The 24,193-nt window shown below is 38.7% G+C and overlaps 1 protein-coding gene and 1 long non-coding RNA gene across 18 annotated transcripts; both read left to right on the top strand.

Moving 5' to 3' along the window:
• The first annotated feature begins 918 nt into the window (after positions 1-918).
• On the top strand, positions 919-19,841 carry LOC133725378 (ABC transporter C family member 8-like). 17 transcript variants are annotated; one of them, XM_062152607.1, is made up of 20 exons: positions 919-1,541; positions 1,621-1,694; positions 2,367-2,486; positions 3,638-4,071; positions 4,180-6,340; positions 12,562-12,689; positions 12,840-12,998; positions 13,502-13,549; positions 13,877-13,931; positions 14,224-15,844; positions 15,930-16,250; positions 16,347-16,433; positions 16,571-17,188; positions 17,324-17,488; positions 17,593-17,887; positions 17,991-18,205; positions 18,300-18,605; positions 18,753-18,816; positions 18,946-19,185; positions 19,530-19,841. In XM_062152607.1, the coding sequence occupies exons 10-20, from the start codon at positions 14,372-14,374 to the stop codon at positions 19,628-19,630; spliced, it is 3,885 nt and encodes a 1,294-aa protein (XP_062008591.1). In that variant the 5' UTR covers positions 919-1,541; positions 1,621-1,694; positions 2,367-2,486; positions 3,638-4,071; positions 4,180-6,340; positions 12,562-12,689; positions 12,840-12,998; positions 13,502-13,549; positions 13,877-13,931; positions 14,224-14,371; the 3' UTR covers positions 19,631-19,841. The 17 variants fall into 17 exon arrangements, with proteins under 17 accessions (XP_062008591.1, XP_062008599.1, XP_062008597.1 ...); XM_062152615.1 differs by having other exon boundaries at positions 12,562-12,998; positions 14,224-14,304; positions 14,565-15,844; XM_062152613.1 differs by having other exon boundaries at positions 12,562-12,998; positions 14,224-14,727; positions 14,812-15,844.
• A 1,684-nt stretch (positions 19,842-21,525) lies between these two features.
• Positions 21,526-23,103, top strand: LOC133725380 (uncharacterized). Its single transcript, XR_009854406.1, has 2 exons — positions 21,526-22,286; positions 22,830-23,103. It is a non-coding gene; the product is annotated as an uncharacterized LOC133725380 (long non-coding RNA).
• Positions 23,104-24,193: the final 1,090 nt, after the last annotated feature.

Genomic DNA, 24,193 nt, shown 5'->3' with positions numbered 1-24,193 from the left:
GTTTGAAGCTTGTTGGACTGTTTATTTTCGTTTGTTTGTTCTTTTTCTTTGGGCCCAGTTTGGGTCTTTCGCTTGTAATGTTGCTTCTTGTTGAATAAAAATCCTCCCATCGCCAAAAAAAAAAAAAAAAACTCTCTCAATCTGTCTTTTCAACTAAATGATAACTCCATCACTCCAAAATCTCTACAAAATTATCTCGCAACTAAAATCAAAAACTTGAAAAGCCAATCCAGAAGCACGAAGACATATATGAGCTTCGATTTAAATCCATGTTTGATCTGGTAAATAAGCAAGTTAACCGATTTGGACCATTAACGGATTAACAGATTAAATTTTCAATCCAAACTCGTTCAATAACAACGGATCTGGAGCGGATTCGGATCAAAATCCAGTCTATTTACAGGTCTACCTTACATAGGTTGACAAAAAGTAAAAATTGGCTAGCTGTAGCCATTCAATTTTTTACCAGAGAAAAAGGCTTCAGAAGCTTTCAACCCCAATTGGACTGCAAGAATTGTCCTTAGATATACAAACACAGAACTAAGTATTGAGATAGCAGAATACACTGATGCTATCTTTACGTGTTACGTCTCGTATCTCAATTTACCTATTTACTGGTCATTTGGGCGGTAAACAACAATTACTCTCACTTTTTACTTCGTTTCGGTATTTTTCGTTGACCAAAAGTTGACTTTTTGTTCGGTTTCAATTTTGAGAAAACTTCCTTCATGAAAGTTGTAAAATGTATTAAACGGAGTTCGTAGACACGAAGCATGCAAAAATCGGAATTCGTATGAATGAGTTACGGTCTACGGAAGTTCAGTTACACCAGAGTTTTTGAGAGTCAGTGAAGGGTAAAACCGACTTTTCACAAAGTCAAGTATAAAAAGGGAAAAACCCCAAATTCTCTCTCATTTTTCTCCTCTCTCCCTCTCTCGGCCGCACGACCCCTTCTCTCTCTTGCACGTCGTTCTTCTGCTAGCGCCGGAAAATGCTAGTTTCCGGCCACCACCTCTCGTCACCGCCACCACCAATCGGTCCGACACCTAGTTTCGACGCAAGCCCAGGCCAAATCGACGAGTTCTACCGAGCCTAGCCACCATGCACAGCAACCACAGTCCCCGCGATTTTGTCTCCTTCAATTTCGGCGACTCCCTCAGCTCACCGCTGCCGCCAACGTGTTTGGATCAAGCCAAGCCACAAAACCCAAATGTTTCTCCTCCAATCGACGCCGGAAAGCTGCTATATGCATCACTGCCGGTGACTCCGAATCTGCTTGTCCTCGTTCTCCAATCTCCAGCCCAAATTGAGCTGCACAACCACCAAAGTTGGAATCAGAGCCTCCTCATTCTTCAAAACCCTTTGGTCCCGACCTTTGCTTCGGCCAGAACCGTTGCACGCGCTGCCGCTGCCGTGTGGACCACCGTGGCTCCGCCACCGGAATTCCAGGCCACCTTTATTAGTTTTTGATTATGAGTTATGAAGTTTTTGGAGAAAGGAATGGGCATTGGTTCAGTTTGATGTATAATGAAGGAAGGAAGGTAAGAAGCAGGAACTCTATTTTTTTTTGAGATATAAATTTGGTTGAAGATTGTTATTTAATTGTGTTGTTATTGCTAGGAGTTCGAATGGTTGTTGGTGGTGGAGGACTACACTTATTTAGAATTGGCCCTCTGTTTGAAGATGAAGAATTGGTAAGGAACTGGGTTCGGTGACCTTATAATTGCTGTAATTGGTTTGGTCAAATTATTGAATTGATGGAGTTATTGGTTTGCAACTAGAATGGTTTCAAATATATTTTCGATGGTGTTATGCTTATGCAAAGTTTGGAAGTGACGAATTGATTACCATTGTGGAAATGTCTTACTAGAAGTGGTAAGTAGTTTGGCCAAATAATTAAGGTATTGGTGAATATTGAATGGATCGGTTTTGACGAGTTTGGCAAGTAACTGAAAGTTGAAATTGATGTTGAGAGGAAATTGTTAGTGAGAATGACAAATTTTATTTGAGCAAGTTAAATCGATTGTTCGACGAAGATTAATGAAACGAGTTGCCAATTGGAATATTCTAATACTACCATATCCGAGAATTACCGTAAAGACAGAATCATTTGGAAATGGTGATCATGAATCTTACATTTAAGGTTTAAAGGCTAAGTAAATGGTCGAATGGTTAACTTGAATGATAACTTGGAAATAGTGTAATTACCATATTCCGAATGAGTTTACTTTATTAAGTGGATTATTCGGAAATGGTTACCTGTAATTATTAATTCAGAGTAGATTGGTGAATTTAACACGTTTTGGTTATTTAAGGAAGTTTTCATTGTTAATAAGTTACTAATTGGACTTAATTATTTTATTAAGGACTCGAGCGTGACTACTTGAGATAGAACGAAAGCTCAATATCGAAAATGATTGAACGGAGAAATTTCCGAGCTCTTGACTTGGGATGGATGAGTTGACGATTATTGCATTTGAATCACTGTGAGTGGACTTTTGTTTTAAATAATGATGCATGCGCTTATTTTCTTGAGTTAATGCTTTATTTAATTAACATATTACTTTTCGAGCATATGAATGGATTTCGGAATTTGATTTCGGTTTATCTCGTGGTTTTGCTTTCAATAATGATTTTCTGAAGTGATTATAAATTATTCCGGTTGTGATTTTCAGATATTAATTTTGTTATGCTCGGATTTGAAATTATGATTTATGTTGTTTTTCAATAAAGTATTTTCCAGGGTATTTTCCAAAATGGAATATTAGTTCATTATTGAACTTCCTTGCTTATTCATTATTGACCCGAGAATATTTTGGCGTGTGGGACACGCCGTTGATTTATTGATCTTTCTTATTTATTTATCGACTTTCGGTTTTGGCATTGGGAATGCCTTGATGATGATTTTGGATTTGGTTTTATTTCAACTTACGGAGATTATGTTTTATTATTATTATTATTTTCTCTCCTATTTATTTTTGAACTTGAGATTATCTTGGCGTGTGGGACACGTCGTTGGAAATCCATTTGCGAGAGATGAGGAAGCCTTATGTATTTTTGGATTTACTGGATTTTCGGTTATGTTTCCCTGTGCCATACTAAGGGGTGATTTTATCATGCTAGCATTGATTTTCCGCCTTTGTGGTGCAGGTTACTGTCTCTGTGACAGTAATTCTGTAGCCCAGTATCCTATCGCTACACTTAGTGGCGTAAGGGTATATTACGGGAGTTATGGGAGTTCTTTAGCCTGGGAGGCTATCACCCAAGCCTGAGTGGCTTATTCGTATGGCTATCAGCTTCCCCTACTTATACTATTTTTGACTAGCGGGGACTAGTCTGAGTTTTCTTAACCAGCGGGGCTGGACTTATATTTTCGAGTATTGAAATTTCAATCTTTTACTCTGTTGTTGTGACTAGCGGGGCTAGTCGGTTTTCTGGAGTTCAACGTTTTTCGGATTATTTTCTTAAGTGTTTTATAAATGTTGCATGCATCCGGATTTTATATATATATCGAAAAATGTGGGAAAGTATGAAGTTTTATTTTGTTTTATTCATATTAAATTATTTATTTTTGTCCACTCACGCTAACGTGTTTTAAATTACTTTTCCCCTGGGCCCTTCGGTTTCAAATGCCCAGTGTGCAGGTTAGATTAGTCGTGGTCGGGCGTACATGGAGTCGAGGCATAGTCCACAACATAGCTTCCGTGCATTCATTTTATTTCTATTTTCCTTATTTATCTGTTATTAGAGCTGCTCTGATAACCTGTGGGATTCATGTTATCAAGTTATCAAGTTGATAGTTGTACTTTTTGAAATGGAAGTTGATGTTATTTGGGGAGCAGGGCGGCTCCAGGAGAATAAGGATGGATTGATTTAGAAGTGTAAAATTTTCCTACATGTTTGGGTAGCCTACTTTTAGGGGAAGTTTTGCCAAATTTTTGGTAGAATTTCTTCTAAGGTGGGCCCCGCAGGGTCACTCCGGATTTCGGGGTGAAATCCGGGGCGGGTCCTGTCATTACGGCTCCCATGTTGTTCTTTGACTCAACCCCTGTTGGGCGGATTCTTACACGAGTGAGTGTACTTGACCTTTAAGTCATAAAAAGTCATACTCTCGGTTACTTTGTTAAGTGTATTTGAATTACTTATTTCAAAATTCATGTCAATGTCCATTTTTTGCAGGCTTCATCAGATTTAAGTGTATTGGATTTTGACATACTGTTCTCTATTATCTTTGCTTTGACCGCTGGTATTGATGTGCTCACAGTCATTGGAATTATGGCTTCTATCACATGGCAAGTTCTCATTGTAGCCATTCCTTCCATGTTTGCTGTTCAATATGCTCAGGTAGATCAGAATTATAGTTTCTTGATTTTCTTCAATTTTGTTGAAGGAAATCGACTTTGTGTGCCTTATCAAACTAGGATTAGTTCTATGATTTTAATAGGAGAGAAGGTTCTAGAATTCCTAGACCTATTCGGAATAGTTTTCCTTGTATCATTAGAATATGTACTTTATAATCCCTACATATAGGGCTCCTATTATCAATAGTGGAACACACAATTCTCTCATCAATCTCTCTCGAATTCTCTCATTCTAAAACACGTTATCAGCACGAGCCCTAACTCAAAAGCAAAAGAAAACCAAAACCCAAAAATCCGAAAACCTTCTAGCTTCACTACCGCAGCACCTAGCCCAGGCTAGCCTTGCCGTGACGCGCTAAAAGTAAGCGCGCAATTTAACCCTGCAAAATGTAGTTGTCAGTATAGAATAAGTAGGGATCATTCAAGCCGGGGATTGAGGATACACCTGTAATTGCAAAAAAAAATAATAATAATTATTAATAAAAGTAAAAAGTATTATTTACAAAAATAAAACAAAGAATAAAGATATATACAAGTAAACACAAATAAGGGGGTTCTAAGATTATTAAATCAAAAATTAAATAAATAAAATAAAGAAAATGTAAAAACATATATACAAGAGTGGAACGCAAGGAACAAAGATCAAAACCACAATCATATGCATGAAATCCAATTACAATTCCTATAGTCGATTTTCTATGTCATGAGAGAGAAGTTGACCATGTGAAACGTTAATAAGCAAACGATTTCCCATATTTTACTTTCCTTGAATAATTGATCTAAGTGAAAGCACCTAAATCAATCCTATTGAACGTGCAATCATAGTCTAGAAAGCTAGCTAATCAAGAACACATTCAACGCATGAAGAACAAAGAAATGATGTTAACCAAAGTGCACAACCTAGTATGAAAAAGTTCATCTATTTGCAATCCTCCTTAATTGATTTTGACTTTTGTCCAAAGCCTTTACTACTTATGATTTAGGGTCACAAAACTATTAGGTGAATTGTTAACCTAAATCTAGCTCCAATTACATGCATATATCCTAAGTTGGCCACCAAAGAACATAAACATGCAAAAGTTTTCTGTAATCCAAAATCAATTAAGCAATCTCACATAAGCAACATATAAAAATCACAACTTTATTTCAAAACATATAAACGAGCTTTAAACTTTGCCCTTAACGTCATGTTAACTAGAATTCATAACTCTACGAATCAAACAAAGGAAAACAAAAGAAAGTACGAAATACACCGTGAAAGATGAATGACGAAGCCTTGAGACGAAGAACTTGAAAATCCTTGAAAGCAAGCAATCTTCTAGGGATGACACAATGGTGGATGGCGGCTAGGATCTTGATGTATTGTATAACTTCTTCTCCTCCTTGGTTGAGACGCAGAGCTTCTGAAGACTAGAGAATGGAGAGAATTTTTGGTGTGTAGAATTATGGGAGAAGTGGTGTGGTGAATGCTCCTATTTATAGGAGGATGGAAACTTGGTCTCCAAGTCTTCATGAATCTTCTATTAATTTCCTAGGAATTATCTACTCATGCCACACAGCTTCAACCAAATTATCTGCTCATGCCAAACTAAATTAAAATTGATTAAGTAAAGGAAATAACTAAGAAAAATATGAGGAAATAATTATTAAAACGTTGCATAAAAATGCTCCTATCATGTCGAACGCCTGCTGCCCCTGTAGCACCGCCGTACGCCCTAGCCTGCCCTTGTAGCCCTCTCAGTCTTCCCTGCTGTGCCCGGCCAGCTTGGCCATACTCTTGGCCGCACCTCACCTCGCACGAAACCTGGCCACAACTGCCACACACCTCCTCTACTCCAACTTGAACTGCTCTTGGCCTCATCCTCATCTATCACACACCCGTGTGCTCCCCAAGGCCTTCCATCCACACCAACTCGGCCTACGTCATCTTCCAACTTCAAGGATTCAAGAACTCAAGTTTTCAAGCTACGAAATAACAAGTAAGTTTTAAATTAAAGTTCCTGCTTTTTGAAATTTAATTTTCTTCTTCTTTTTCTCGGGGACTTGCAACCTCCCTTCTTCTACATCCCACCTTCCTTATAACGTGGGTTCGATTCTTTGAAAAGCGAAATCGTGGGGATTCACGCTATATACGAACTAAGAGCGTTCGTAAGACTTCAGACTAAGAGCGTCCGTAAGCATCGATTAATGACCATATAAGACATCATTGTTTCGGTCTAATCTAAAAATTCTTGGAAATCGATTTCTTGGTAGCATAGCTCGGAAATCTTATTATTTATTAGTTGTCGTGGAAGCGTTGACTCCGAAACTAATATACTTCTTCTTCTTGCTTTCAGGATGTCGAAACCGAAGCTCGACTTTCCTATGCTTGATTCAACTGGCTCGAAATACGACAGTTGGGTCACGGATGTTGAGAATCATCTCACTTCAAAAGGGATCCTACCAGTAATTCAGGCACCAAACCCTGAGCTCATATTCGAGCGTATGGCTACGAATAATGCCACCGCCCTCATCTTGATGACACGCCACATGGATAAATCACTCTGATTGGAATACATGGTGATCAAAGATGCTAGAGAACTATGGGTTGCGCTAGAAGAGCGTTTTGGCAATGTCCAGGATTCCCTCCTCCCCGACTTGAAGGTTCAATGAGGCAATGTACGATTCGCCGACTTCAAGTCTGTTGCTGAATATAATTCAGAAACTCTACGCCTCAAAACTATGTTGGGGTTCTGTGGACAACCCGTCACGGAGTAAGAGCTAATTGAGAAAACTCTCTCCACCTTCCTCGTCTCAACAATTTTGGTATCAAAGCAATACATAGGTGAGTACAATGTTGGACGGATCACGAGGTTTCATCAGCTAATTAATGTCATGTCTGTAGCTGAGAAACATGAATATTCTCGTGAAGAATTATAATTCAAGGCCCGTCTGAACTAAGAGCGTTCAAGAGGCGAATTATAATAATGCACCCAAAGGAGTGCGCAAGGAGAAGAACCTTAAAATTAAGGGACAAAATGGACGTTTTGGTCCATATAACCGCCCTACAAAGGAAGGTAACCGCCAAAATGGAGCAGGAACACGTGGCAACAAAAGCCAAAGTGGGAGAGGAGGACACCATGCCGTCGGCCATAGAGGTGGCGCCATCATCCAACAAGGACGTCAATCTTGTCCTCGTGCACAAGATGCACCTCAATTCAAGGGAGGAATTTGCAATGATGCATGCCATAGATGTGGATATATTGAACATTGGTTCACATAATGCAATGCAAGCAACAAATTGGCTGCACATTATAAAGCATATAAAGAAGCAACAGATCAAGAGGCACATTTTGCCGATGAAGAAGAAGATGATGGTGATGATGCCAACGTTAATCTCACCATAGCGGACTTCAAATCTGACAAAGAATTGCACAAGGATGCTGCAGATTTTGATTAGTATAGTCCTTTATTTTTCCAAAAATTATGTAATGGCAATTATGCCTTAAATCAATAAAATGACTTATTGTATTAACTCTTTCTCACTAGGCTCATCCAAGAGTAATTGTGATGTCTAGGAAATGTTTGAACTGAGAGAACGATTTTAAAAGTAAGCACTGCTCCACCAAAATCTCGCCTTACCTTACCTGGTCACAACCAAATTGAAGTTACCAAACGGATTGAGTGACTACGATTTGTCTAAAGTTTGATTTTTATTTTGGATTAGATTTTGGTCAAGAAACTTTGATGTAATCATTGGCTATTATTAATAAAGTATCGATTTATTTTTGAATGTCTTGGACATATTTAAATTTCGAACTTTATAATTTTTCAGTATGTTTCCCGGAGAGCTAGAATGCCTCATGGATAGTGCAACTACACATACAATCCTTTGAAATAGGCAATTATTCCTATGGATGACGCCTACTCGATCTTCTGTGACTACAATGGCTGGATCATCTCAATTGATTCATGGTAGAGGACCAGCCCAATTATTTATGTTGCCAAATGGCACAAATATAAATGTCACCGAAGCTCTTTATGCTCCTAGGGTAGGAAGAACCCTATTGAGTTTCAAAGATATAAGAGCCAATGGTTTTCATGTGGAAACACATTGTGAGAATGGACGAGAGTTCCTTTGCATCACCTCTAATGACTACAGACATAAAAGAGTCTTAGAGAAACTTATGTGTCGATCTAGTGGGTTGTATGCAACCACTATTTGAATCATTGAATCCAATCATGTCATGAGAGATGATCTATGGGATTCCGACACATATAGGCTTTGGCATGACCGTTTGGGACATTCAGGTCGTGATATGATGATTCGTATATTAAAGACTTCACACGGACATCCATTTTTCAGAACGAAAAGAAGTAAAAATTGAATTTTGGACCAAGAAGGAGTCCCTGCGCCTCACAGCGCCATCCCCCTGCATAACCGGCCCTCATAGGCCGGTGCTGCAGTCCCCCTGCTGCCCAAGGGTGGCTTTGACACCACCTATGCTCCTTTGACTCCAATTCCTACTTCTAAAGTCCATTGTGACTTCATGGCTCAACCAAAATCCTCATTGGTTGTTTCTAAAGCCCATCATTCGTTCTGCAAAGCCTGCTCTTTAGCAAAATTAGGATCGAGACCATCCTATGCAAAGGACACTAAAGAAAACATACCATTCTTGCAAAGAATCCAAGGTGATATTTGTGGACCTATTCAACCACCTTGCGGACCATTTAGATATTTTATGGTGTTGGTTGATGCATCGACACGCTGGTCACATGTCATGCTTTTGTCCACTAGGAACGCTGCATTTGCTAAAGTCCTAGCACAAATTATTAAGTTAAGGGCTCACCACCCTGATCATCCTATTAAGTCTATAAGACTAGACAATGCTGGGGAGTTTACATAAAAAACTTTTGATGATTATTGCATGTCCATTGGGATTAAAGTTGAACATTCCATTCCTCATGTTCACACCCAAAATCGTCTTGCAGAAGCTACCATTAAACGACTACAAATGGTTGCTAGAGCATTGGTAATGCGCACCAATCTCCATATTTCTGCTTGGGGTTATGCAATATTGTCTGCAACTGTGCTTATTTGTCTGAGGCCCACTACCACTCAACCCTTTTCTGCATCCCAGATGGTGACTGGGTATGAGCCTGATGTCTCACACTTACGCATATTTGGGTGTGCAGTTTATATGCCAATTATGCCACCACAGCGCACCAAAATGGGTCCTCAACGACGATTAGGCATTTATGTTGGATATGACTCTCCAACTATTGTCCACTACTTAGAACCCTTGACAGGCGATCTCTTTACCGCTAGATTTGTGGATTGTCACTTTGATGAGATAGTCTTCCCATCGTTAGGGGGAGATAAGAACACAAATGTTCAACAGGAACGACATGAATTGTCGTGGTCTGTCCCCACTTTGGCTCATCTTGATCCCCGAACCACACAGTCCGAAATTGAAGTGCGGAGAATTCTCGATCTTCGGAACGTAGCAGAATCGATGCCTAATGCGTTTTCTGATATCGCTAAAGTGACGAGATCACACATACCTGCTGCAAACGTGCCTGCAAGGATTGATGTCCCTAAAATTAGAGGACATGACGCCACCTCAAGGGCACCTGAGCATGGCGCCAACATCCCCTCCTATAGTGACGTTGTGGCTAGGCTCACGGCTCCTCCCAGGAAGCACGGGAGGCCCATAGGTTCGATGGATTCTCGTCCAAGAAAGAAAGCGAGTTTGGCACAAAATAATCCATTAATCATCGATGTAAATAATCCATCTCATGAGAATATTCCGGATTATGGTTATGTCCAAGAGACATCATTGGGGGACGCTCCAATGTCAGAACCAATTCCAGAGAATAGGGAGATCTCCATGAATTACACTAGTGTACATGAGATGATGGATAGAAATTCTATTGCTATTGATGATGCATTTGCATATCATGTTGCAAAAGGAATTATAGAATATGATGATATCGAACCTCGCTCTGTTGAAAAATGTCAACGAAGAGCGGATTGGCCTAAATGGAAAGATGTGATCCAGGCTGAATTAGATTCACTAGCAAAAAGACAAGTATTTGGGCCTATAACGCAGACACCCCAGATGTAAAGCCTATTGGCCATAAATGGGTCTTTGTTAGAAAGCGTAATGAGAAAAATGAGGTGGTTAGATATAAAGCCCGCCTCGTGGCGCAAGGTTTCTCACAATGCCCTGGAATCGACTACGAGGAGACGTATTCTCCCGTAATGGACGTTATAACGTTCCGCTACCTTGTCAGTTTGGTAGTTTCTGAAAAACTTGACATGCAGCTTATGGATGTGGTTACAGCATATCTCTATGGGGATCTAGATTCAGAGATATATATGAAGGTTTCAGATGGACTTCAATTACCCAAATCAAGTGGCTCTAAACCACAGAGCGTGTTTTCAATAAGATTAAAACACTCACTATATGGATTAAAACAATCCGGACGGATGTGGTATAACCATCTAAGTGACTACTTGATTGGGAAAGGATATATTAACAATAAAATATGCACATGCGTGTTCATTAAAAGAACAAGTTCCGGATTTGCAATTGTAGCAGTTTATGTCGATGACATGAACCTAATTGGAACTCTAGATGAGTTAAAGGAAACTGCTAAATATTTGAAATCCGAATTTGAGATGAAAGATCTTGGGAAAACACGGTTTTGTCTCGGTTTAGAACTCGAGCACCGTAGTGATGGGATTTTGATCCATCAGTCTGCATATACTCAGAAAATCCTAAGGCGCTTTAATGAAGATAAAGTAAAGCCTGTGAGTACTCCCATGATTGGCCGTAGACTTGAGCCTGAAAAAGATCCATTTTGTCCAAAGGATGAGGACGAAGAGTTATTAGAGGCCGAAGTGCCCTATTTAAGTGCAATAGGTGCATTATTGTACTTAGCTCAATGTACAAGACCAGACATCTCATTCGCAGTGAACTTGTTAGCTCGACATAGTTCTGTACCAACACGCCGCCATTGAATTGGTGTAAAGACAATCTTTCGATACTTAAGAGGTACGATTGATATGGGCCTATTTTATCCCTACAGAGAGAAAAGGAATGACGGAAAATTGGGATCGGACCCTAAGAGGCAAGTTGCCCCCGTCCATAGCATGACCGCCGACCATGCTACCACCGCCGGCGCCGTCCAAGGTGGCCGACGTCCTCCTCCTTCCCTCCATCAAAATGACAATGATATTTTGATGGGTTTTGCTGATGCAGGGTACCTCTCTGACCCTCACAAAGGTCGCTCCCAAACGGGTTATGTCTTTACCATGGGAAGCACTACGATATCTTGGAGGTCTACAAAACAGACCCTTGTTGCTACTTCCTCAAATCATGCAGAGATTATTGCTCTACATGAAGCCATGCGTGAATGTATATGGCTAAGGTCTGTAATTAGACATATTCGAGGAAGTTGTGGTTTGAAGTCTACCACGGATTAACCTACATGCATTTATGAGGATAATGCAGCTTGTATTGAGCAAATGAAGTTAGGTTTCATCAAGGGCGACAACACCAAACGTATATCGCCTAAGTTATTTTATAATCAGCAACAACAATCACATCTAAAGATTGAAGTGAATCAAATCCGATCAGAGGATAATGTAGCAGACTTATTCACTAAGTCATTACCTAAATCCACCTTCGAGAAACATGTGAAGAGCATCGGATTGAGAAAGTTATCCGAACTCCCATGATTGTAGCAATCAGGGGGAGATATCGACATCAGGGGGAGGTATGATGTCTACATGTTCGATCTCGAAGAGTGAAGGACGTGTTGTACTATTTTTCTCCTTCTCGAGTTTGTTTTTGTCCCACAGGGTTTTTCACTCGAGCAAGGTTTTTAACGAGGCAACGGATGAAGCGTCACCACCAAGTTTGAGCGGCACAAGGGGGAGTGTTGAAGGATATCGACTTTGTGTGCCTTATCAAACTAGGATTAGTTCTATGATTGTAATAGGAGAGAAGGTTCTAGAATTCCTAGACCTATTCGGAATAGTTTTCCTTGTATCATTAGAATATTTACTTTGTAATCCCTATATATAGGGCTCCTATTATCAATAGTGGAACACACAATTCTCTCATCAATCTCTCTTGAATTCTCTCATTCTAAAACAAATTTCTCTCATTATTGACTAATGAAATGATGGACTTCCTTGTTTTGTTTGCAGAATTATTATCTAGCCTCTGCAAGGGAACTAATAAGGATCAATGGAACAACCAAAGCTCATGTCATCAACCATGCAGCTAAGACATCACTTGGAGTCATGACTATAAGAGCTTTTAACATGGTTGACAGGTTCTTCCAAAATTACCTAAAGCTAGTTAACACAGATGCAGGACTGTATTTTCATTCTAATGAAGTCATGGAGTGGTTAATTATAAGGCCAGAAGCACTTCAGAACTTGACACTTTTCACTGCTGCTTTTCTCCTTATTTTACTTCCCAGGGTTATGTTGCTCCAGGTATTTATTCATGCAGTTGTCCATTTTTCATACCGAGGAATTTGAAGGAGTAAGAGTTTTGCCTCCTTTCAGCAATTGTAGAGCACAAAAGGCCACCATCTTCATGGCCTCAAAAGGGTAGGATAGAGGTGTTTTCTCTGAAGGTGAGATACCATGATAAAGTAAACTACAGTTCACATCCAAAATCAATTGGCAGTTGATGGAGTGGCCCAAACCCTTATAAACTCATAAGCAAGGTCCCATTTTTCCCATGTGGGATGTATAATCTCAACAGTCTTAATTCCAGATCAAAACATCAAGTTATCTGGTAAGACTCTATGCATGTTATCAACCTGAAAGGACTATATAGGCATGTTTTACATTCATCACTAAACATTGTCCAGGCTACATTAACTCCCCACTGAAAACTGGTCCTTGCTAGCTAAGAGTGGGTGCATTCCGGCCATACACATTAATATCATCTACATATAGAAGTGACATGCAGGTGATGAGAGTATTCGATCAACCAGATTGCAAGGGGGGGGGGGGGGGGGGATGGGGGTGGCGGGCCTGGTAATCAATGATGATCATTAATTGTACTGGAAAAACTGAATTAAACCTACTAATTGAAAGTGAAAACTCATATTGTTTGTTTGGTGTAGGACAGAAGCTGCTTGGTAATTGAAAGAACAACATTACATTTTCATAAATCGAGGTATGGAGGTTGTGATATTTCTTTTCCTTTCCATTACATAAGAGGCTTAATGAACAACTTCCTTTTTTTTTTATCAAGAGTGTAATGACCACTTAGATTCATACATAAATCGGGTTAATTTAGATATCTAAATGGGTGAGAAGAACAGACTTCAATAAAGAATAGAGAATGTAGGGTGCAGTAGGAAAGTAGGTTGAGATGAGCATCAACTGATAGGCCTCCTCTTATAACTAGTCAAACATGTTTAATATCATTCCGTTTTCCACTGAAACTTGATGTGTTTTTGAATCATGTGCAAAGTCTGAGAACATCATGCATTACTACCAGGTCAGCCATAGAGATTTCTACGGCAGTCCGGCTTCCTTGAGGAGTTGACTACTTGGTAAATAGTACATACACTACTAAGTTTCTATGTGAATTGTTGATTGGAGAATACATTTGCTGCTATCTTACACTTGCAGTGAAGCAATATTCAGTATTCTGGTATTCACAGATCTTCATCAGTGTTTTTATTTCTTGAATGTTTGATCATGTATCTCTCTGGCTTCATTTATAGCCATACTTTAATTCATCATTTTATTTATGTTACTGCTGTCTAGGTGTTCACCTTTAACGTGCAGTTCTATTATATATATTATACTGATAATTTTCCTTGCAATGGATTATATATGCAGGGAGTACTTACCCCTCTGGATTTTTGATTCAGAACATGAATTGGGTTCTTAAAATGCACTGAAGAAACTAGCGTTGATGCTGTACACCTGCTCTTTCTCTTTGCTTTTTTCCTTATATTAGAAGCATTTTTCTAGCCTACTAGCATTCATGTGTACTCTTAGAAATCCCAGTAACTCTGTCGATAAACGAGGCATGGATAGCAGTCTATCTGAGCCTTTGTTGGCCCAAAATTCAGCTGGGAAAACCCAACAAACAGAACTAGGCCATGCGAGTTTCCTTAGCAAACTGATATTTTCTTGGATTAATCCTTTACTGAAATTGGGTTTCTCAAAAACTTTAGCTCTCGAAGACATCCCTTCTCTGGTTTCTGAAGATAAAGCCAATGTAGCATACCAAAAGTTTGCTAATGCATTTGAATCACTGTCAAGAGAGAAGAGCTCAAGCACTATGAAGAACCTGGTTCTCAGAGCCATAGCAAAAGTTTACATGAAAGAAAATATATGGTTAGTATTTTGTGCATTCCTCAAGACTATTGCAGTTGTAGCTTCCCCTCTTATACTCTATGGTTTTGTAAGTTACTCAAACAGTGAGACGGAAAGCCTCTCTGAAGGCCTCATGTTAGTAGGGTGTCTAATTATCGCCAAAGTTGTTGAATCTCTGAGCGAGAGATGCTGGTTCTTTGAGTCGAGAAGGTGTGGAATGAGAATAAGGTCAGCCTTAATGGTGGCAGTTTATCGAAAGCAGCTGAAGCTTTCTAGTTTGGGAAGGACAAGGCACTCAGCTGGAGAGATTGTGAACTACATAGCGGTGGATGCTTATCGAATGGGTGAGTTCCTCTGGTGGTTCCATTCAATGTGGAGCCTTTCATTGCAACTATTGCTTTGCATTGTTGTTCTTTATGTGGTGGTAGGTGTTGGTGCTCTGCCTGGCTTAATTCCTCTAATTATTTGTGGTCTCCTCAATGTGCCATTTGCAAAGGTACTACAGAAGCGTCAGTCCCAAATCATGGTAGCTCAAGATGAGAGGCTTAGAGCCACTTCTGAGATCCTAAATAGTATAAAAATCATTAAGTTGCAATCATGGGAAGAGAAGTTCAAGAACTCGATTGATTCCCTTCGCGAAAGAGAGTTCAAACCATTGGCTGAGGCACAAGTACACAAGGCTTATGGAACTGTTTTGTTCTGGATGGCACCAACTATCATTTCTTCAGTTGTTTTTGTAGGATGCATTGTTTTCCAGAGTGCTCCTCTAAATGCAATTACCATATTTACGGTTCTAGCAGCCTTGAAGAGCATGGGAGACCCTGTCCGAGTTATACCAGAAGCTCTTTCAGTAATGATCCAAGTCAAGGTCTCATTTGATCGGCTTAATGCTTTTTTGATTGATGAAGAGATAATGGATAATGAAATAAGAGAACTCACATCACAGAATTCAGATGACATCTTAAAAGTAGAAAAAGGTATGTTCAGCTGGAATCCTGAATCAAGAATCCCAAATCTGACAGATGTGAATTTAGAAGTACAATGGGAGCAAAAAGTTGCAGTTTGTGGATCAGTTGGTGCTGGAAAATCATCTCTTTTGCTTGCTATTCTTGGAGAAATTCCCAAAGTCTCTGGAAATGTGAGTGTAAAAGCAGATGTTACATATTTTGTATTATATATCATTATCTAAGATGTTCACTTACTTTCAAATTGCTTTTAAACAGGTTGATGTATTTGGAACCATTGCCTATGTTTCTCAGACATCTTGGATACAAAGTGGGACAGTTCGCGATAACATACTTTATAGGAGGCCAATGGAGAAGTCTAAATATCAGGAGACCATAAAAGCTTGTGCTTTGGATAAAGATATTGATAGCTTTCAGCACGGGGATCTTACTGAAATAGGGCAGAGGGGCATTAACTTGAGCGGAGGACAGAAGCAAAGGATTCAGCTAGCAAGAGCTGTCTATAGTGATGCTGATATCTATCTACTTGATGATCCCTTTAGTGCAGTTGATGCAACTACAGCTGCAATTTTATTTCATGTAAGAAAGAAAAATTTAAACATTTTCATACCTGAAAACCAAATTTACTGTCATTGTAGAAATAGTTTAGTCAGTTTGAATGATTTTGCTATGCAGGATTGTGTCAAGGTTGCTTTAGCAAAGAAAACTGTGATTCTGGTGACTCATCAAGTTGAATTTCTCTCAGAAGTTGATAACATCTTGGTATATGTTCCGTAGCTCATCAAGTTGAATTTCTCTAAGAAGATAGTAACATCTTGGTATTTATGTGTATTTTTTTTTTTTTTCATTTAGATACAAGGTATACATGTTTTACACACCTACATTATTCCACTTTCCAGGTAATGGAGGGCGGAAGAATTACTCAATCCGGAAGCTATGAGGGTCTCTTGACAAAAGGAACTGCATTTGAGCAGCTTGTGAATGCTCATAGAGATGCAGTAACAACATTGGACAGCCCAAACTACCAAACCCAAGAAGAATCTGAGAAGGAAGATATGATCCAGCCAGAAGAGTCTCAAAGGACTAATCTCACTGGTGAAACTGAAGGGGATACTTCCATGGCGGGCATTCCTGGGGTTCAGCTAACAGAAGAAGAAGAGAAAGAGATTGGTGATGTTAGCTGGAAGTCCTGTTGGGATTATATTTTTGTTTCCAAGGGAACACTTCTTCTATTCTCAGGGATATTATCACAGTTTTGTTTTTCTATTTTTCTGGCTGCTTCAACTTATTGGCTAGCTCTAGGCATTAAGATTCCTAATATAACCAGTGCTACACTGATTGGAGTTTACACTGCAATTTCTTCACTCTGTGCTGTCTTTGTATTTCTAAGGTCATATTCTGCAGCCCATATGGGATTAAAAGCTTCTAGAGCCTTTTTTGAAGGTTTCACCGATGCTATATTTAAAGCTCCCATGTTGTTCTTTGACTCAACCCCTGTTGGGAGGATTTTAACACGAGTGAGTGTACTTTGATCTTCAACAACACCTGGAAAAAATATTACTTAAAGTAGCCTGTCAAGTATTTTTTCTGTTTTTTTAAATCACCTATTTCAGATTCATGCATGACAATGTATACTTCTACTACTTTTTCAGGCTTCATCAGATTTAAGTACTCTAGATTTTGAGATACCCTTCTCCATTATGTTTACTGTTTCGGCTGTTATTCAACTGCTGACAACTATTGCAGTTCTGGCTTCCGTGATATGGGAAGTTCTCATTGTAGCTATTCTCGCTACTGTTGCTGCACAATACATTCAGGTGGATTGGAATTTTGAGTTGCTTTAGTTTCTTCATTCCATCTCTTCTTCACCAATTGAATGATGGAAATCTACTTACTACTTGTTTTATTTTTTTGACTGAAGAGATATTGTCAAGCCTCTGCAAGGGAACTAACAAGAATCAATGGAACAACCAAAGCTCCTGTTATGAATTATGCAGCTGAAACATCACTCGGAGTGGTCACTATAAGGGCTTTTAAAATGGTCAACAGGTTCTTCGACGACTACCTAAAGCTAGTTGACACTGATGCCAGACTGTTCTTTCATTCTAATGCAACCAGGGAGTGGTTAATATTAAGGACAGAAGCACTTCAGAATTTGACCCTTTACGCCACTGGTTTTCTCCTTGTTTTACTTCCTAAGGGATACATTTCTTCAGGTATTATTCTTGTAGTTCATGTTTGATTGTTTTGAACTAAGGAATTTGAGGTTGTTCAAAGGTATTAACAGTCTAGCCTAAATTTTTCTGAGTGTTTCTGCAGGGCTTGTGGGGCTCTCTCTTTCTTACGCCTTAACACTCACAACAACACAAATTTATCTGACTCAATGGTATTGCAACTTAGCAAACAACATAATATCAGTTGAAAGGATAAAACAATTCATGCAGATTTCACCAGAGCCACCTGCAATTGTGGAGGACAAGAGGCCACCATTTTCATGGCCTCAAAAGGGTAGAATAGAGCTGCATTGTCTGGAGGTATATATATTCATCATCATACACTTGAACTTCTTTATTGGTGTTGCGTACATTTGATCATGTTTTAATCACTAATTATGTCTGTTGGTTAAAGATAAAATATCGTCCGAATTCTCCACTAGTTCTCAAGGGGATCACTTGCACATTTCAAGAAGGGACTAGAATAGGAGTTGTTGGAAGGACAGGAAGTGGAAAAAGTACACTCATAAGTGCTTTGTTTCGTTTAGTAGAGCCGAGCAGTGGAAAAATTATTATAGATGGACTTGATATCTGTTCTGTTGGTCTAAAAGATTTGAGAATGAAGCTCAGCATCATCCCTCAAGAAACAACTCTTTTTAGGGGCACCATCCGAACCAACTTGGATCCTCTAGGCCTTTACTCGGACAATGAAATATGGACGGTGAGCCAACTGATCGACCCTAATTTTGAAAAGGCTTTTCCTGCATAATTAGATTTTTCCAGTATAGTTTTACTAATCAGACCTAGTCTAAGATTTTAGATGCAGTTCTACCAATATGGACCATTATAATGACATCTTCATTTTTAGGCTTTAGAAAAGTGTCAGCTCAAGGCAACAGTCAGCAGCCTGCCTAATCTGTTAGACTCATCTGGTGAGTTTCTGCTTCCTGTATATATTTGAGAAAAGCTATCATTAAAATCTTCCTTGAGTGGCCAATTCCATTTAGTCTATGAGTTTGTGAAGTGATACACAACATTTATTACAATAGTTATTTGAACAGTGAGTGATGAAGGGGAAAATTGGAGCGCTGGGCAGCGCCAGTTGTTTTGCCTTGGAAGAGTGCTTCTCAAGAGGAACAGAATTCTAGTTCTAGATGAGGCTACTGCTTCCATCGACTCTGCAACAGATGCCACTCTACAAAGAATCATCAGGCAGGAATTTGCAGAATGCACTGTGATAATTGTAGCTCATAGAGTCCCAACAGTCATAGACAGTGACAAAGTTATGGTCCTCTCTGATGGTAAGCTTATATATATTTGAATCTCGAATCAAATTTGAATTAGACATTGAAAATTCTGCCCATGCATGTTTTTGATTTCTTCTTCTGCGCGAAGTATGTTATTTGCCAAGTGTTAAGAAGAACAAAAAAGAAAACAAGTAGCACAGAGGTAAACAAACTGAGGGGTTCTACCATTGTAGAAAGTTCTTTAGTGCATTCTACCAAGGGGTGTAAATGTGTCTTGAGTTGGTATCAGTTGTCTAAGGGTAATGTAGTGTAAGCCAGTTAATTGGGTATTTGGATGTAACCTATTAATTAAGGCTGTTCCTAATCTGCAGTGTGGCTTTGTTTGTCTATAATTTTAGGGAAGCTGGTGGAGTATGAAGAACCTTCAAAGCTATTGGATACCAACTCCTACTTCTCCAAGCTTGTAGCTGAATATTGGTCCAGTAGCAAGACAAACTGATAATTGCCCAACCTGCGTGTCTACAACCATTGATATCCATCTGCTTCATTTTCCATTATTTTGCACAATTTTTGGTAATTGACTAATTGTGAGGTTAAGACTTGAGAGTGCTCTGTCTCTTATTTCCGGCCATGTTTTCTTTTGATTTTTATCAGTAAAACCTACTTTCTGGTAACTATATATACGGAATTATGGCCTGATGGGGTCTTCACTTCTATATGTCGAGGAAAGTAACAGAGCAAAAGGAATATATAGGAGAGATGTTTGCAATCTTTGCAGTACAAATGGAGAAGTTTACCAAGAGTCTAGCTAGTAAAATACAGCTTCACAACAAACCTTAATACAATAGGAAAGCATTGATCATATATGTACCCCTATTTTCTATAATACAAAATTTCAGGTACAACATTACACATTCAGAACAAACTATATATGAAATCTCTAGCTTGTAGGTTGCTCGGTCTAAAGATTCGTAAACTACTTTTTGAGACGAAGGTAAATGTGGGGATATGACTTCCGAGGTTCGAGGAATTATACTGGTCGGGATATAAGTTGGTATGACTCGAAAGGGAGCAACAATTTCTAGTCTTAATTATAATTAAGACTAGAAAAACCCAATACAACGTTACTGCTCGGAAGAAAAAGTCACCGACCAAGACATCAATTCAAATGAAAGGGGATATCCAACAAACGAAAATAGAGAGAGTAAATATACACCAGTAGTGCTAAATTTTCCAGAAATGGTGAAAAAATTGAAGAAGCTGAAGAACAAGCTATGAACAAATGCGGGAGCGAAACGAAGACTTTCTCTGTTTTTGATCTTTGCTAATTGTACAGGACGTTGGTTTTTAAGCTAAGAGATAACTGATTTTACTAACTACCCTATAGCAACTGAACACGCGTCCTCTTCTTGGACTATTCTGCAGATGAGCTGTGCGGAGTGAAGCTTCATTTTCTTCATTTCCATTTCTACACTTTACAAGTAGAACACTGATGAAATGTTCTAGATTATATATACCACAACTTAGATAATCACAACCCAATTAAGGGCCGACTTTGCCCCAAATGCAAGCTGCTAATTCGATCAACCCCTACAGCCAAAAAGCGATCTATATGTAGACATATTAGGTATATCTGTATGCATATATACATTATATATGTATATGTCTGTATATAGGTCCGATCCACAGTGAAAGAGTTCAAATTGCTATTAGGGCACATGCTACGGACTTTTGGGGACATGCAACTTACTGTTAGAACTGTTTAGAATTATGTTTTGGCTTAATAGCCAATTTGCTACCCTACATTTTACTATGGTGCCAATTTATTACTCTAGGTTATATTTCTATCAATTTGCTACACTATGTTTTCACAATTAGTTAATTTGTTATCCAAAGTATTAATTCTGCCAATTCACTATCCTATGTTTTCAAAATTAGCTAATTTACTACATTTTCATCATGTTAATTTGTCCATTCCTCCATCCAAACATTGATTACTTTTGAAAATTTAGGATAGCAAATGACTAATTTTGAAAATTTAGAGAAGCAAATTGATTAATTTTGAAAGCCTATAATAGCAAATTGGCTTAAATAAAACATAGTAACAAATTGACACTAATTAGTTAATGTGAAAACTAGGATAACAAATTGGTAATTATGCTACATGATAATGGGTCATTACTCACATATGCGCCTGGTGACAGTTAATAATGAAGGGCTTTAATTATTTAAAAAATTATATATAAGTGTCACTTTGAGACTTATATTAGTTATAAGGCCACCTAAATTGTTTTGTACACATAAGGCTACTTTGGGGCCCAAAACCATCAGCTCTTTTTTATGCTATACCTATTTTACCCTTAGCCCCAAATCAGATCAAAATCTCTCTCTCTCTCTCTCTCTCTCTCTCTCTCTCTCTCTCTCAATGAGATTCCAATTGATCCAAAAACCTCGAAACGGCGCCGCCACGCCTGAAGACAAAGATGACGACGACGAAGAAGTTCCGATCGGACTCTGATTCTCTACTCGTCTCAAAAACCGAATGCTCGCAGCGAGGCCTCTGGTTTCTCTGTGAACTTAACCTCGTGCTCGTACTTCAGCGGCGGAATTTCATGCGAGTCAAGCAGAGTCTCAATTGGATCTGAGAGTGAGGTGAGGTCGATTTGAAGAAGAGAAGTTTCGGCGAAACGAAGCCGCTTCGAAAACTTACTCGATCGAGTTATGGAGGAAAGGCGATGAAGTTGAGCTTTCAGAGTTGTCGTGCGTGGAGTGTACATAGCTTTTTGCGGTCGCACGATAATCATCAACGGCCAGGCTTAGAAGGTAAGAACTTACAAGGAACAAAAAGAGCGAATCCAATCCAAATCCTAGAAGACCCTTCCAGACTCCGGTTATTCTCTACTCTGATTCTGGTTTTCACCTCTGTGTTTTGGGACAAATCATAGTGTACAGTGTACAATTGTATTTACCATGTATCAATTTGACTGCAGGAAAGTTGCAATTATCAATTTGGATCCAGCTAAGGATTTATTACTGTATCATCTTCGATTTGTTTAGCTTTTAGTTAATATTTTATAGTATGTGAAACCTTAAGTTAAAATGCAGGTATGAATGTGCTGTGAACGTAGCTGAAGACTAAGAGTGGAATTTTAAAGGTAATTGGAGATAATGAAGGTCCTGAAGCAGTTACCAAATCCGAGTCCGATAAGCATGCATAATGAAATCATATACTTGATGTTTTATGTTTTACCGAATCACATTGGGGCTCTATTGTTGTGTTTTTCTCTTCTTTTTTGAGGTTTCTTGATATGTGCTCTGATGCTAGAATAGTTGGCATTGCCTTACTTCATGAGTTGGTTTCCTTACTTATGCATTGGAAATTTTCGGCATAGCTGTCCATGATTGTTATAGTGGCTTTTCAACATAGAACCAGTAGCTTAATTTGTACATGTTTGGTAGTAGCTTTTTGTACCTATGTCAGTAATTTTTTATTAATAGTCCCGTAGCTTTTTATTATTGGTCTAGTAGCTTTGTACGTGTGTTATAGTAGCTTTTTGTACCTATGTCAGTAGCTTTTTAGATTGCTTATTTTTATTATCTAGTTGATAAAGAGTGCCATGTTTGCGGTGCAGCAATACATTGTTGTTTTTAGTTTTTATTTCAAATACTAATATTTTGTTGTATCTTTGTTCTTGTAGAATTCTTCCCTTTTGCATTTGTAGTGGTAGATTTCGAAACTGATGTGAATTTGGATATTGAAATTTCCATTGGCCAAGAGATCATTCGGCTAACCAAGAAATGTGGAAATGAAGTCTCGTGCTGATAGTAACTTTATATAACTATTGTAATAGATTTTCACAACTATATTAATGGCTTTTTACAACAATGAAAGTAGCTTTTTACATAATTATATCATTGTTGAACCCGAGATACTTTTTGTATCATTGAATATGATTTGTTTTCTTGATTGTACTAGCTTTTTTATTTTGGTTGTATCATTTACATTTCCATAGCTTTCTTAGTCTTTGACAATAGTTTTCTCAGTCTATGGGAGTAGCTTTTGTTCTGCGTGGTAGTAGTTTTTGTTCTGCTTGGTTATAACTTTTGGTGTTGAATACAGTAACTTTTGGTGACGGTGAGAGTAGATTTTGTTACTGGCGAGAGTAATTTTCTGGTGTTGGTGACAGCAGCGTCTCTTACTGGTTAGAATAGCTTTCGGTGTTAGTGACAGTAGATTTTATTGGTGAGGATAGTAGCTTTTGGTGTTGGTGAGCGTAGGTTTTGTTGGTAACAGTAGCTTTTGTTGCTGATGACAGTAGCTTTTGTGACCTCGCCAGAGGTTGCCGGAAATCTCACCAGAGTAGCTTTTGTTGCTAGCGACAGTAGCTTTTGGTGCTAGTGACAGTAGTTTTTGTGATCACACCGGAGGTTGCCGGAAATCTCATCAGAGTAGCTTTTATTGCTAGCCACAGTAGTTTTTAATGTTAATGACAATAGCTTTTGTGGTCGCCGGAGTTCGCTGGAAGTTGGCTGGAGACCCGTCGGAAGTTGGCCGAGGTCGGCCGAAGACCCGCCGGAGTTGACCGGAGACATTGCCAGAGAGGAGAGAGAGAATGGTTGTTGACTTTTTACTCTAATGGTATTTCTGTAAATATATTGATTTTTATATCCAAAATATAACACCTTTTTAATCTGGTGGTCTTATGAGGGAAAAAAAAAAACTAATTAATGGCCTTATGACTAAAAAAACATTCAAAGATGCACTTATATGCTTAATCAAAAAAAAAAAAGATGCACTTATATGTAATTAATTAATCCTTATTTATTTTAAGTAGTATACTCAGTCAAGAAGTCTCTGATTCCTGTTCAATAACCGAGAGTTTCTTAGAAAATTCCAGGCAAATAGTCTATATCTTTTGTATTCTCCCACTTCCTCTATATTTTGTCCATTAATTACTAACAACGTTACTCATTTGTGTCTGGTCGCTTTCGTCTTTTGAACCCCCATAAGCTAGAGAAGGAGTCCGAGCTGTTACAGAAATCATCATCAAAATGAAATTTT

The sequence above is a fragment of the Rosa rugosa genome, chromosome 1, assembly GCF_958449725.1.
Source record: "Rosa rugosa chromosome 1, drRosRugo1.1, whole genome shotgun sequence".
NCBI lineage: Eukaryota > Viridiplantae > Streptophyta > Magnoliopsida > Rosales > Rosaceae > Rosa > Rosa rugosa.
This window is presented reverse-complemented; position numbering and strand designations above follow the sequence as displayed.